This window comes from Rhinocladiella mackenziei (assembly GCF_000835555.1).
Source record: "Rhinocladiella mackenziei CBS 650.93 unplaced genomic scaffold supercont1.3, whole genome shotgun sequence".
In the NCBI taxonomy this organism is placed as follows: domain Eukaryota; kingdom Fungi; phylum Ascomycota; class Eurotiomycetes; order Chaetothyriales; family Herpotrichiellaceae; genus Rhinocladiella; species Rhinocladiella mackenziei.
This window is the reverse complement of record NW_013550602.1, coordinates 3,548,071-3,562,266: the sequence shown is the minus strand read 5'-3', so window position 1 is coordinate 3,562,266 and position 14,196 is coordinate 3,548,071. Positions and strand designations below refer to the sequence as shown.

General features: G+C 50.5%; 4 protein-coding genes across 4 annotated transcripts; 2 read left to right on the top strand and 2 right to left on the bottom strand.

Moving 5' to 3' along the window:
* Positions 1–1,395: 1,395 nt before the first annotated feature.
* Z518_04821 (uncharacterized protein) lies at positions 1,396–2,581 on the bottom strand (the record flags this gene model as incomplete). Its single annotated transcript, XM_013418527.1, has 6 exons — positions 1,396–1,429; positions 1,487–1,909; positions 1,960–2,100; positions 2,147–2,228; positions 2,280–2,423; positions 2,470–2,581. 6 exons carry the CDS (start codon positions 2,579–2,581, stop codon positions 1,396–1,398), a joined length of 936 nt encoding a protein of 311 aa, XP_013273981.1.
* A 929-nt stretch (positions 2,582–3,510) lies between these two features.
* Z518_04820 (uncharacterized protein) lies at positions 3,511–5,032 on the top strand (the record flags this gene model as incomplete). Its single annotated transcript, XM_013418526.1, has 5 exons — positions 3,511–3,735; positions 3,791–3,914; positions 3,965–3,994; positions 4,047–4,143; positions 4,198–5,032. The coding sequence occupies 5 exons, from the start codon at positions 3,511–3,513 to the stop codon at positions 5,030–5,032; spliced, it is 1,311 nt and encodes a 436-aa protein (XP_013273980.1).
* Positions 5,033–7,482: 2,450 nt separating this feature from the next.
* Z518_04819 (uncharacterized protein) lies at positions 7,483–8,069 on the bottom strand (the record flags this gene model as incomplete). The annotated part of the gene is made up of 2 exons (XM_013418525.1): positions 7,483–7,792; positions 7,828–8,069. The coding sequence occupies 2 exons, from the start codon at positions 8,067–8,069 to the stop codon at positions 7,483–7,485; spliced, it is 552 nt and encodes a 183-aa protein (XP_013273979.1).
* A 3,175-nt stretch (positions 8,070–11,244) lies between these two features.
* Z518_04818 (uncharacterized protein) lies at positions 11,245–13,020 on the top strand (the record flags this gene model as incomplete). The annotated part of the gene is made up of 2 exons (XM_013418524.1): positions 11,245–11,817; positions 11,875–13,020. The coding sequence occupies 2 exons, from the start codon at positions 11,245–11,247 to the stop codon at positions 13,018–13,020; spliced, it is 1,719 nt and encodes a 572-aa protein (XP_013273978.1).
* Positions 13,021–14,196: the final 1,176 nt, after the last annotated feature.

Here is a 14,196-nt window from a genome sequence, read left to right as displayed (position 1 = left end):
TGCAATGCGAAGAGGTTCAAACTGCCGGCAGCGCAATACAAAAGATTGCAGGAATCCAACTTAACTCCAAGTTGGAGCAGAACAAAGGAGACACGCGTCAATTTCGGCATCATGAGGCGTAGTACGTATTTTGGGTCCAAAAACAAGAATTGCCAATTCCTGGACCCTGCTTTCCCTTGGATATGCCCCGTCTTCGACATGGCTGAGAACCTCGCGCCATCGGTGGTACAGAGTGACCAATGACAGCAACGAATATCGGCATGAATGGGCCTTCAATTTCGACCTTCTCCCTTGGCCCAGAACGCAAAGTCTCGGCATCATTCAACGCAGCACCGCACGCGCTTTACGCAAATTCTCCCATTCTCTGCATTTCCACTTTATCATCCAACTACTCTACCAATTTACACTTAATTAGGCTCAAATGGTACCCAATCGAGAGTCCCATCTTCAGTAAGCTATCAAGGACTGTCAATTGTATCGATATCCTTCCATTCGGGGCCGCTGCGGCCGCAAACGATGTCGATTACTCTACTTTATCCCGCAGACTAGGAAACCAGGTCTCTCGCCTCGTTTGCTCGCGAGCCTTAACAGCTACGGTCCATTCAACAAGAGGAGTTAATGAAGAGGTGGATAATCGACCTTGAGGCCTCCCGTTATCCAGTTTCTGGGACGCCCCCGACGAAAGTTACGAAGTCCCACAATTCCTCCTACGAGCATTGTGACACACATCTATAGGAAACTTACTATTTAGTTCCCGTTATGATGACCCCGAAAGATTTCAGAAGAGAGACTACAGAAGACAAGAGCATCAATACTTTCGGTAAAGCGGCCACCCCGGCAGGTAGGTTTAGCTAGCACATTCTTTTCACGCCGCTACCGCAACACACCCTTCGAATCGCCTGCGAGGAGTATATTGCATTCATACCTCCCTAAAGCGCGACTAGTCGATTTACATTGACTGCCTCGCCGAGCTCCTACGCTTGTATATCCTTACGATTCCACCCCGAGGCACTCTAACAATAACTTCCCATGCCAGAAAGGGGAGAAGGTCGCTGAATTGGCAACCGTATAATACCTGTACAAATTGGTGGAGTTTTCATATACCTCATATTCGTTCCCTTTCTTCTAGATTGGGTCTTTCCTTGCAGACCAATATACACGATGCGAGTTATATGAAAGGATCTCGTAATGATTCCCAGACATCTCCTTGGACGTGTGAGCCAAAGCTCCATCCAGACGCCTATTTCAGCACCCATGGTGCCATCACACTGACGAGAAGGTGGAAGATGGACGCTGGCACAGCCATTGGTTTGGCCGGTAAAAAATACCAGCATAAGTCATCAGCTAATTCGTCCGCCGCCATACAATCAATCCCAGTCTCCAACAACACCATAGTCATACGTGCGGTTTCTGTCCGTACACAACAATACTAGATATAGCGTTAGCTTTCGTGTCCCACATTGAAGTAGAAGTATTAGAACCTCACAACGAGACGTAGCTATGAAACCGCTGATTCACCAGCTCCTTCCTCATCCGGGTCAGCAAAAGCTCCAGCTCCTCTCTCGTTCTGCCCAAGTTTGTCGTATACCCTCGAAGCAAGAATGCCTGTGCCCCTTCCATTACATTCATCAGCTCCAATGCACCAATCTTCTTTAATCTCGGATCCCGAGGCCACGGAGAGGTGGGTATCTTGAAGATATGCTCGCGAACATTCTTGAAACCGGCGTCAATCATCCACGACCTGTAGTTCAAGGGAGCGTCAGGCGCCGCGCCGATCTTCTCTGCAATCTCCTGGAATGTGTCGCACACCTTTACGTACGCCGAACCTTCTCTGGGCAAGGTGCCGTCGTCGCTCTTGGGTACTGGCCACACGCAGGCAAGTTCGAGATATCCTCCGGGCCTGAGATGGCTTGATTCGCGTTAGTTTAGGTCCCTTCGGCTTGCTTTGGAGCTGCTCACGTGTATGCTTGGCCGATGAGCCTAGGCCAATCGCGAATTGAGTGGTAGAGGTCTCGGGCGTGGACGTAATCGAATAAGCCCCTCGGGTACACCCAATCTGCTTCTGCATCGTCGATCTCGAAAGAGCAGTTCGGGGGCACCCTATACTCGTGAGACTCTTCCCCTTCGAGCAACGTAGAATCCTTACCATGGAGGTTGCATTGGCGAAATGTCCGTTCCGGTGACTATGGCCGAGGGGAACATCTCTGCAACGTCGATGGCAAAGATCCCTTATTGTATCAGACTCTGTCTCCGCTTCACGTCCGTAGGGCTGAAAATACCTGTGCCGGTCCCAATATCTAATATCCTCTGGGGGTCTAGAGGCAAGGGTGCAAGAAATAGCTTGTTTCCCTGCAGTAGAGTGTACTTTGCGTGGTTCATATCGATCCGATCCAGCTCGTATTCGTCAACGGGCAAGCCATATTCTAACACTCATTAGAGGCTTCAGAAGGGGAGAGGGACTCTTCGCACCATTTTTTCCGTACGCGGCGTACACGCGCCCATTCTCAATCCTTCCGTTCCTGATCTCCGACTCGATCGACGTACAATAGCTCGTGGTACTTTGAGCTTTCGTCAGCCACATAATGGACCGCAGGCCAAGAGAATTACCTTGACTCTGCAAAACCTTCGTCTTCTAGTGCGGACTGCAACAGCAGGGTAGAAAGACTCCTGCAACAGAGATGGTCTGGCTTACGTCTGGTTCAATACCCACCTGTGTAATCAGGATCGGATCGTTTTCCTGCGCATCTGCCATCGTCCAGCTTCTGTACCTCTCTGCTATTTTATCATTGAAATTGGTCGAGGTGGAAACCAAGGTCTGTGCGTGGAGTATTGGTGTGTGCCAACAATATAGCCATTGCGCGCTAATATATAGGCATGGGAGAAACTGCCCTCTTGTCAGTCCGGCAGGTGGAGGTTTTGCGTTCGGGAGATCGCCTTCCGAGGAGATCTTCCGTTCCCCGTCGAACTCTAATTTAACCCTTCCCCGTCGAACTCTTCCCACCATTCAATTATAGTGCCATGTGCTGAGCCTGCGAAGGCGCCTCCAGTGATTCCCCTCCTCACCCCACCGAGACAAGGAATGGCACCGGGTGTATGCAGCATGCATACCGTCTATGCCGTCATCGGGATGGAGCAAGTGCCTCTCATTCTAAAACCTGCAATCGGAGACACTGCCAGAACACCCACAAGTAACGAGGGCCAAGCGAAGGGGGAGACGCGGATGCTGAGTTGCATCCGAAGTGCGGGCCGCTTGACCGCTAACAGTGCATTATCAACAACTCCTTGTCTGCATTAGAGCCAATCCCATCGTTGACCTCGCAGAAGGAATCTGCTGTACATTCTGCGGCTTGCCCCTTTTCCTTGTTGTGGTCGGGGTGGGGTGGGCATGATGGCCTTATCAAGGCGCGATACCCCTCACCGAAGCTGGAACCTTGTCATCTGGGCTTTCTGTCTTTCCCTAGATTTAATTGACGGCTGAAAACGAGCCTTCGGGGCTTCTGGTCTGAAACAATGGGTTCTGAAGGAAATGATCCTTCCACTCTTGATGCCGGAACAAATGAGCTCGTTGAGTCTCTCTATGCCCTCACCCAGCAGATTTCCCAGGCGTCGAAGGACTACAAGGATCCCTCCGGGCAACAAGGTCTACTGTTGCGTCAACGAATGGCCAATGCGGCCAGGCAGATCATCGACATCATCCGGGAGCCTGGTGAGACACCGTATGAATTCTCAACACACGTTAGGCTTTCAGTTCCTTCCACATATCAGTGCCTAACGGCTGACATTGTTTCAGATGGCGGAGATGGGTGCGATTCGTATGTTCATGAAGATAAGAGCATTTGACAAGATTCCGCTAGAAGGGACCATTTCATATAGAGATTTGGCGGCCAGTCTTGGTGCTGAGGAGTCGCTCATCAGTACGCTTGATGATTTCACTTTTCGGAGGAGGTTAATTAACGAGTACAAGCTCGCATGGCGTGGATGATGGTGGCTACTGGTAAGTCGGGTGAGCATGCACTACAGTCCGGCCTCGTCTTAACACGATACAGGTTTCCTCCACCAAATTGGGGAGGACCTTGTTGCACATTCCAGGCTTTCAAAGCTCTATGTCCATGGCAATCCTCAAGGTGTCTTCTTCCAGATCATGTAACACACCCTCTTTTCTACTACAACTAGAGACTGAAGAGGTCTCTCTTCCAGGTTCGATGAAGGCATGGTCCCATGGGTCCAATGGCCCCAATTCTTTGACAAGTATGGTCTGAAAGAACCCAAACTAGGCAATTACAATCCCCACTCCTTTGCTTGGGGTGACGAGGACAAAACCTTCTGGGAGGTCATCAGTAAGGACCCGGAACGCCAGGCCGATTTCAATCAAAGTATGAATACGTTCGACGAGGTGCTGCCGGTGACGGGGATGTACGATTTCAGCTGGATTGCGAAAGTGGAAGGACCCGAGGACAGGCCGCTGATTGTCGATGTTGGCGGTGGGAAAGGCCAGGCCCTCAAGCGCATCATGGCTACGTTCCCAGAGATTCCAGCCAAGAGGTTGGTGTTGCAGGATCGAGGATCAGTCATTGAGGAAGTCATTCAAGCCAATGAGCCCGGGTTTGAAGAGGTCAAGAAGATCCCTCATGACTTCTTCAAACCGAATCCTGTCAAAGGCGAGTTTCGCCCCTTTTTCCTCTGCACCTCGCTTTTCCGCGCCACTGACTCTTCCTTCCCATTTCCAGACGCTCTCGTCTACTACATTCGGCGCTGTATGCATGACTGGTCGGACGACAACAATCGCATCATCCTCTCCCACCTCGCTGACGCCATGGCCCCCGACTCCAAGGTCCTCATCACTGAGCAGATCATGCCCAACCCGCCAACTGCCCTAAATGCCTGGACGGATCTCTGCATGTTGAACCTTGGTGGCAAGGAACGGACGGAGAAGATGTTCGACGCTTTGACGGCGAGCGCTGGGTTGAAGATGGTTGGCGTGCACAAGAGCTTGGCGACTGATGTCGCAGTTATCGAGTGCGTGAAAGCGTGACCAGAGGCGATGGAATGCTAAGCTAGGTGCTATAGGAGATCATTAATTCCATAGCCTAAAGTTTACAACGTCTAGTGGAATGACTCGCAGGGTCTGTGACGGGTAGCTGGTATCGTACATCGACAACCAACCATTTCAACAGCGAAACCGAAGTCTACTTTAGTTCAATGTTCTTCGCTTTCAGAACTCTTCCGCCACCTACTCTGCCGACTTGGAGAACTGAACGAGTTGCATTTCGGACACGCAACGGACGTCGTTTCCGGTCCTACTCAGACATGGCAAGGACGCGATGAGGACGACCAGTGTTGACGATAGTGGCGGCATCAAGCCAATCAGAGTGCAGGTCAGGCAGCGTTCCTAATAGGGGGTCGGTCCAGTCCAGAGGCCTCAAACTGGGACCGCCTATCTAATTAGGACCTGTGGACCGGACCACCTGCCAGTCCAGACATTGTGGACTGCCTTATACAGTCCATGTGGTGGTAGAGCTTCGCGTGCGTAACGACAGTTTGGGACTAGTGCAGAAAACTCTTGGCACACTCTTAATCACGTGATACACACTCACAAAATCGGGTATTTAAGCGCGGCTAGTCCTAGCCGGGCGTAAGCGTAGCAAGGTATTAACTGCAAAGAAAGCCACGAATGCCGCGATGCTGATTGGCTAAGCCAAAATCCGCCTCCTTAGTCGGCCAAAAACGAAAGACAAATCATGTGATCGGGCTTGGCAGTCTCACGCGAGGGTGTTGACACCCGCCATCGGATCCAGTCCGTGGACGATGTGCCCGGGGGGCACGCTACTCGGTAGGAGTCGATATCGACATGATCCACGCATCGGATCCAGTCTATGGACCACCCAGAGAAAGCTCTATTGATCACACTCAACATGGTTCGTAGATTAGATCTGATGAAAGACCATCGCCATCGGATCCAATCCGTTGACCATGTGACCGGGTAGGGCTGGGGACGCGAGGGTTCAGGGTCGAGGATCCAATCAATGTATTCCAGCTAGCATCTCGTTCTAGGTACAAGACGTAGTACGAAGAGAGTCAAGAAGGCATGCTACGCAGGAAGTGCCGAAGAACCCATGAACACGTGATCCTTGGCCGCGTGCTCTGTGATTTCACGGAGGACTTAGTTGGCATTCGAAGAGGTCCGAGGGACCGTCTGACTATATAGTATCTGAGGGTTACTAGCGTGCTTCGAAGACCCCTGGTCATTACAAGCCTTGGCAGACCTTCGAAAGGGTCACGTGGGCCACCTATAGTCACAACACTGCCGTCGTTACGGCGCCGACCCCGATATCTAGGTGGTCCTTGGATCGGATCCCATGAAATACCACCGCCATCGGATCCAATCCGTGGACCATGTGGCCGGGGGACCGGGAAGAGTGGTCTTGCTCCTTCTGCAGCGTGTGCAGCGCAGCCTCCCTAGCCTGATCGGATCCAGTCCATGGCCTATCTGGACGATGTCGAAGCTGTAGGGGCCATCCCGCAAAATCCAATCGTTTGTGAATGAGCGAATATCGTACCCCTATTGCGTTAAATACTTCCCTCCTGAGTCTCTATCGTACTCACTCGGCATACGGTCGGACTCCTCAACCTTTGCAGCAATTGCATAATTTGGATCGTTCTCGCTTCCCCAATCTCCGCAGAGCGCTTCGCACTTAGTTTTCATGTTCGTCTTTGGGTTTACTATTCGGCAGCTTCGGAGCTGCTCGCAGCTGTTTATTGAGTGGAGTGCAGCATTCGTACACCGTTGCATGTCAATGTCGCCGCAACGGCTTGATGTCACGGCGATTTGCTTGGATGTCACACTGCTGCATGTCGACTTCGCGGTGACTTACAATGTCGGTAGCGAGGAGAGGAACTCGATTAGGAATAGTGCCTTGACTGAGCAATTTGATTGCATGTATTCTATTGGCTTAAAGTGTAACGTCTTAGCAACCCAGTCGGGCCAGCCACCCCAGCCGGGCCGCCGCCCGGAACCCAGGCACTGGACAGCCCATCATTAGGCACAACCCCGCCTAAAAATCGGCTCCCCCTGCCTCTAACGATGATACAGGAAGTTTTGGGGGACACTCTTTGCACAACTTTTGTATTGGTGTCGAAATATCATTTCATTACACCTAAGAGAGCCACATCCCAAATCTCACAATGTTCCGTTACATTGTGGTGGAGGTATTCAGGTCCGAAAACGCAAGTTTTCTCTGTGTTTTCGGGTGGCCCGGACAGGTTGGCTGGCTCGAGCGCCTGCAGTCGCCGGGTCTGAGAGGCTGAGACAAATACCCAAAGCAGGGAGCTTCGGGCTACTACTGTATGTGTCGACGTAGCCGTTTGTAAAACAAATCAAGGAGATAAGATCACTTTTTATCTTCCACCAGACGACAAAATATTATGTTGACACCTAGAATGCTCATGTGTTTGATCTTATCGAAAGCGTTAACATACATCTACTTAATAAGAAAGTCCTAAATCAGTAATGTACCTTAAGGTCGAGCCCCCAAAATTGTTCGTTTGCTGCCCGGAGAAGTAGCCTTGTTGAAGACCGTAATTTTGGCTTCCGGCGAATGTGATGTTAAAGATTTGTTCCCCACCAGAATGGTTAGACTTGATGGCAGTACTAAGCTCAGGGTCTTGTTCGGCGACAAAAGGAGCAATGAGCGACGTGTTCTTATCCGATGCTAATTCAGACCCGTCCTCCTCGCACAGCCGTTTCTGCTCCTGCCGAGCGGCTGGGAACAGTTCGACCAAGCCATTGACCACCCTGGATCAATCGATTGAAATATTTCTGGCTTGAACCGCCTTAGTGATAGCATCTCCAGCTTCTTATGCAGGGAAGCCGTAGCCTCATCCAAATCGTTTGCGGTGTCACAAACATTAGAATCCTTCCTCGTAGGCTTCAACTTTACCGATGTTCGTTCTGCATCCTCAAATAATTCCACTATCTGGTCGAGCAATTCTTTCGCTTTCTCATGATCATCTTGAGACCCGACCACCCCTGGTAAAATTTGCGTACTTTCTGCTACTCGATCTAGTCCCATCGATTGGCCCCAGTGTTCCGATCTAGTAGTTCTCGATCGCGTCGTCGATGGATCTAGTAGATCCGGATGTCATATCCGTCGCCGATCAGTGGCGGTGAGTGTGTGAATATCTTCATCGTCATCGCAGTCTACCTACCTGTAGACGTCGTCGTTACATCCTATATACCTATATACGACGTCGTCGCTGACTGTTGTAACTTGCAAAATGGCTAATAGTCAATCATCTCTTCCCTCCACTGTGTCAGCCAACCCACCATGCCTAGCGCTGTGGATTACTCAGCAGAGAGGCGGAGGTGGAAGGGCATACCGCAAGAAGAAGCTACTTATCCCGATTAGAGGCGACAGCGAGATCACGATACGATACGATATTCATACACCCTGTGCGGGTTGAGCCTATAGGGCAGCGAGATCACAAACACCATGGGGGGAAAGGACGGAATACCCAATTGGGAATGCCGAGAGCGCGATCGAGTAATTATCTACTAGGTCTCGATCGCGTCGACGATGGCGATCCTTGATCGCGAGCGATCTAGTAGATCGAAACACTGATTGACCCCATCGGGAAAGTCGTAGTTTGGAAATGTCGAGTCTGAGGATGGCAGCCTGAAAATCTTGGTCGAAATTTCGAGCAACTTGGACGCACTCGAACACTGAATTGCGTCGTTGAAGGCGCCTAATATTGCGAATGCTAGTCCAACAGCCTCGGCCATCTTCTTGTTGTCTCAACTATGACGTATATACCTCGAATGTTGAGGGTTTGAGGAGAACATCGATGAGCAGAGGTATTCTAAAAGGAAAAGAGAAGTGAAAGGAAGTGAAGTGCCTATCTGTTCGTCGGGTTTGCCAAAGAGTATTAGCTAAGGCTTCAACTTTTAGGCTGAGCTTGGCCTCGACCAATGCAGCAGTCGTTGGCACTACAACACATTCATTCCGTCGACAATAGCGGCAGCTGCGACTCCTGTATCCGCAAGCCTTGCCTAGCGAGCGACCTCAATTGGGCTAATTTGGTGCAATTTCTGCACTTTCATTCGGTTGAGTCGTGTGATATCAACCAGGAAGACACGGAAATCTTCCCAAATCATTTTGTCGGAGCAGGCTCTCATGCCGGTATCTTCTGGGCCAACACGATAGCCTATCCAGGGAAGATTATGGGGATCCCAATCGAATCCTTGCTGTTGAAGCTCGTCGGCCTCGAACAATTCGACGCAACTATCGATGCGACAAGGATGCAGGACGGTAGGCCGCGATGATTCATACATCACGAGAGTTGCGTGTCGTGAGTTGTCGGATGACAGCCAGAATAGGAGTAAAGTCTGTGATGGCGGGCTGGGTATGCTTTCCGCGTTCAATTAGGCCCGACAGATTCGAAAGTTTTCACTCAGCTCCACCAATGATATTGACCTGGTCGCCAAATCGGTTGAAGTTTGATTCATCAACTCTTGTACTGGACGGATCCGGCGCAAGAGTAGACCAAGGCCGTCGTAAACCGAGGCGACACGCAGAGTTCCGCGACAAAAGTCATAATCAGCTTTAACTCTTGGCAATAAGACGAGCTGGTTGCCAAGCCTTATGCATTCGCCGAGCGAGTTCGTATTCTCGAGGTGTGGCCTGCTCCATAGGTCTGTGGGTGAAACGTTGTTGAAAGATTTGGCCGTACGCCCTGAATACGGCAGAGCTCTGTCCATAATTCCGATATGAGCTGTGGTCCGCGGTCTGAGACGACGGTATTGTTGAGGCATTCACAGGCTTGGTCTTGAGGCAGTTCCTGAGGCATTCTCGGCAGCGTGGAAAACCAGATTCCGATTTTAGGCACTCCTCTCGAGGCATTTGAGCAATACTCTAAAATCAGTACATTTTATATATAAAACAAGAGGATCTCGCTGAAATACGAGAGGGCAGACGGAATCATACAGAGAGCTTATGATCTCACAGAGCTGCGTCCGGTCGTCCGTGAATACGATAAACATTCGATACAAAGAAGCGTACCATATCCTTCTCGGTAAATAGTCCTATAGTAGGGTATCGGGTACGCACGCTTTCCAGGCCGATTGATCACCATGTTAAAAATATTAAAGCCACACTCGTTCGACTGGAAGGGATCGCAGGTTCTGCAGTATCTGCGTAACATGTTACAATAGTTTCCTGCGAATATCTCTGTATAGTCCGTATTCTGTAATGAGACGTGTGAATCTGAGCGTTGGAGATTATCGTCGTTGAGGCAACACGCATTATGTCTCAGTATGGGAGCTACTGTACGTACGTTACCGCCTCGCTTGGCACCATCCGCCCCCCCGCCCCTGGCCCCCCCCCTCTTCCCGGGGGTCCCCCGGCTTCGATGAAATGCTTGATTGATACGAATCTGGGGACTTTCGAAGAGTCAGATTCCCCGAACGTTTCTCCGATCGCTCTCCCTGACATCCCTGATGCCGAATTTACATTATACTGAGAGTTCATGTTCCTATTCTGGAAAGGCTTGAATAGGTGAGGCGATGGGCGGGTTGGAGCCACCACTGGAGTGATGTTTGTCTCTTGGATAGAGGGATGGCGTCTCCGTTGTTGAAGGGGCCAACCTCATCACTGTGAGTAACCATAACTACCTGTTCTTTTTATTAGAGCTCATTCTCGTCCCTGCTCTCGGTTAGCTATAGAGCTCACCGTAGCTGTCAGGGGTAGAGCTGGATTTCTTGGGTTGTGTGCCGCTGAAATGCTAACTGGACACAAATAGCAGAGAACGGAGTGGATGTCGGCCCAAAATCAAGAAATCCTCTAAATTCCCGGGGTGACTTGGACGCATATATCGACATAGCCGCCAAGGTTGAGTGAATTGCTAGGTAGAGTAAGTAAGTCCCGAATACGCGATGCCCGACAAATGTCCGCCCGTGAACCATCTAGTGGTCTTGCTTTAGGAAATTCCTCTCACCCGGAAAGGTACTTGTTCTAATTTCTGGGTGGTGCTGCTACGACGCAGCCCTTCCACCACTTCCACGATGTCAACGCCCTCAAGGCATGATCGGACTGACCCTCAATTCGGAGCACAAGAATCTAGCTCACAAACAGCCAGGATTTTGTTTATAAATAAAGCCCAAGTAGGTTGTTGATATCGAGCCATAATCTTCCCTGCCTACCGCTCTAGTCCTCGTGACATATACCATTGACGATCACCATCACAATCATCATGGACATTACGACCGACAAGAATGGTGTTTCTAATGTGGAACACAGCTCAGTTGTTGCAGCCCTACCCCCTGATACCGGAACAATTGTTGCCAATGATTCCACCTTCAGGCACTTATCCACGTCAGTCCCCAACTTGGCCGAGGTTACTCGCAACGCGAAATCCGCAACAAATCTACAGCACAGCCAGGGCGTTCTCGAATCAATTAAACGCTATCCCAAGGCTGTCATGTTCTCCATGGCTCTCTCGCTTTGCCTTGTCATGGAAGGCTACGACCTGGCTCTCCTCCAAAACTTCTACGGCCTACCTCAATTCAATAGAAAGTTTGGCGTTCGCGTTGGCGATACCGACGACTATCAATTGACTTCGTCATGGCAGTCTGGTTTGCAGAACGGTGCGCAGGTTGGCCAGATTGCAGGTCTCGCAATAGCAGGCGCGATCGCAGATCATGTGGGATACAAAAAGACTCTGCTGGGCGCACAGTTTTTGATGATCTGCTTCATTTTTCTGTTCTTTTTCGCCCAGAATGTTGGTATGCTTTTCGCCGCCGAGTTTTTGTGCGGTCTTCCGTGGGTTGGTACTATGACTCTCCATGGTTCTGACAATTGTTATTGATACGAAGGCTTACAGGGTGCTTTCCAAACACTAACGACTACCTACGCGGCCGACGTCACTCCAATTGCTTTGCGACCCATCTTAACCACATTTGTGAACATGTGCTGGGTTATCGGCCAGCTCTTGAGCACCGCTATTCTTCGCGGTCTTCTCAAGCGAGAAGATGACTGGGCCTGGCGGATTCCCTTCGCTATCCAGTGGGTCTGGCCAGCTCCCATCATCATCTGCATTTTATTTGCTCCCGAGTCACCCTATTGGCTTGCTCGCCACGACCGCATCGACAAAGCCAGAAATTCTTTGCGCCGTCTCACCAGCAAGAGGGTTAATGAAGAGGAGCTGGAGATGAGCCTTGCGATGATTGCTCACACTAACGAGCTTGAGAAATCTGCTGGCGCAGGAACTACCTACTTCGATTGCTTTAAAGGCACCAACCTCCGACGTACAGAGATTGCCTGCGTCACCTGGATTGCTCAGGTAGGGTGTGGCCTTTGGTTTGGCCTCAGCGTCGTGTACTTCCTCCAGCGCGCTGGCTTTGATCCAGAGCAATCATTCGATTTCGGTATCGGTCTTTCCGGTGTTGCCCTTTTCGGTACCCTTTGCGCGTGGTTTATCATGTCTAAAGTCGGGCGGCGCACGCTCTACCTAACAGGTCTCGGTACTATGTTCACACTCTTACTCATCATCGGCTTCTTGGGAATCCCCGAAATCAAACCAGCTTACGGCTACGCCTCCGGCGCATTGTTGATGGTATTCATGTTCACCTACGACCTGACAGTCGGCCCGGTGTGCTACAGTTTAGTGGCTGAGATCCCATCGACCCGTTTGCGCATCAAGACCGCCGTTTTGGCTCGTAATTGCTACAATGTTGCCGCACTTTGCGCCAATTTCCTCAACCCTCCTATTCTCAACCCCACAGCATGGAACTTGCGTGGAAAGGGTGGCTTCGTCTGGTGCGGTTTCTGTTTTTTGGTCTTGGTCTGGTCGTTCTTCCGTCTTCCAGAGCCAAAGGGTCGTTCGCCAGCTGAACTCGACGTGTTGTTCGAGCACAACATATCGGCGCGCAAGTTCAAGAACTTCAGCCCCGACCCTTTCCGATCCGACCATCTGAAAGTCACTTCAGACGATGTCCAGAGTGAGAATATCCATGACAAGATGGGTTGAGCAGAAATGCACCAGTGTTACGACCCTGTTACGCTAGTGGAGGGATTGGCAGCAACATGACACAATTGATAAAATCCACCAAAAGGAGAGAATCATGGTCTCGTGGTACACGCTCATTTTCCTTGTGATTGAGAGAGGAGAACGCGTCTCAAAGAAGTCGGTCCTCTTGTTCGGATGGTAGTATCCCGTTGTCGCAGCAGGAAGGCTTTTTGCCGACAATTCGTCTGAATCAGCGGAAAGATGATGAATTATACTTAAAAAGCCCACGCTGCTCCAATAGGACTAGTCAATGGTTACAAGGCTAGCAGAATTGAACCTCTCTAACCTTGGATACTTTTGAGACCGTCCTTAGGCCCCTTGAAATTGCTCACCTCGAAATCTGTTTAAAGGAGGAAAACTGGCTTGCACATGATCATGTCCTCCACTTTGAACAAATTCTAGAAATCTTTCGCCAGCTTCCGCCATTCGCGCGGCCCCTTTGCGGATGAGCGCTAGGAGGCCTTCATACATGCTCAGTAACTACTGACTCTCGAATTCGTTCTCAACGGCTTGGCCTGATGCTGATGACATTGGCGGAAGCTAATATCCCTCGCCCCAATTCTCGTATTTTTTTAGAGGGGCCAGCAGAGCTGCATACACCCTTGCTGCAACTCCGTATATTAGGTAGCAAGATGTATGGCTCGTCCGGTTAGGATAGAGTCATCGTCGATCGTCCCTCTCCGGCTCTGCTAGTAGCGGTCATCTTCGTGATTTTTGGCTTTCACCGCCCAAACAGGGTCTATCGCAGGGTTCCAGCATACACACCTAGCATCCAGTCCTTGCGCCCAAGGTTTACGTACTAGTGTCGTTGCTAAGTCTGTTTGCGGCCCCACGGCTCACAGGGGCTTGCAGATTCATGCACTTCCGTTCCTAGATATTCATGGGCTCAACAGCTCACGTTGATTTGCAGTGAAGGTCCTTGAAGCATTTTCATCTGTAGTTTCCTTTTGAGTGTGAGCTAGATATCATTAATGTGATTTTACGAAGCTTACCTAGCCTTGGCGTTGCTGCATATCACACGTCCTAAGCATCGAGGGAAAGACGCCTCCAAAAGCGGCGATACCAACCGCCAAATTCGGCGGGAATTCTCCTTTACAACTTGCGTTAGACTCGGAAAGAGCGAGGCAGAAGCCATCG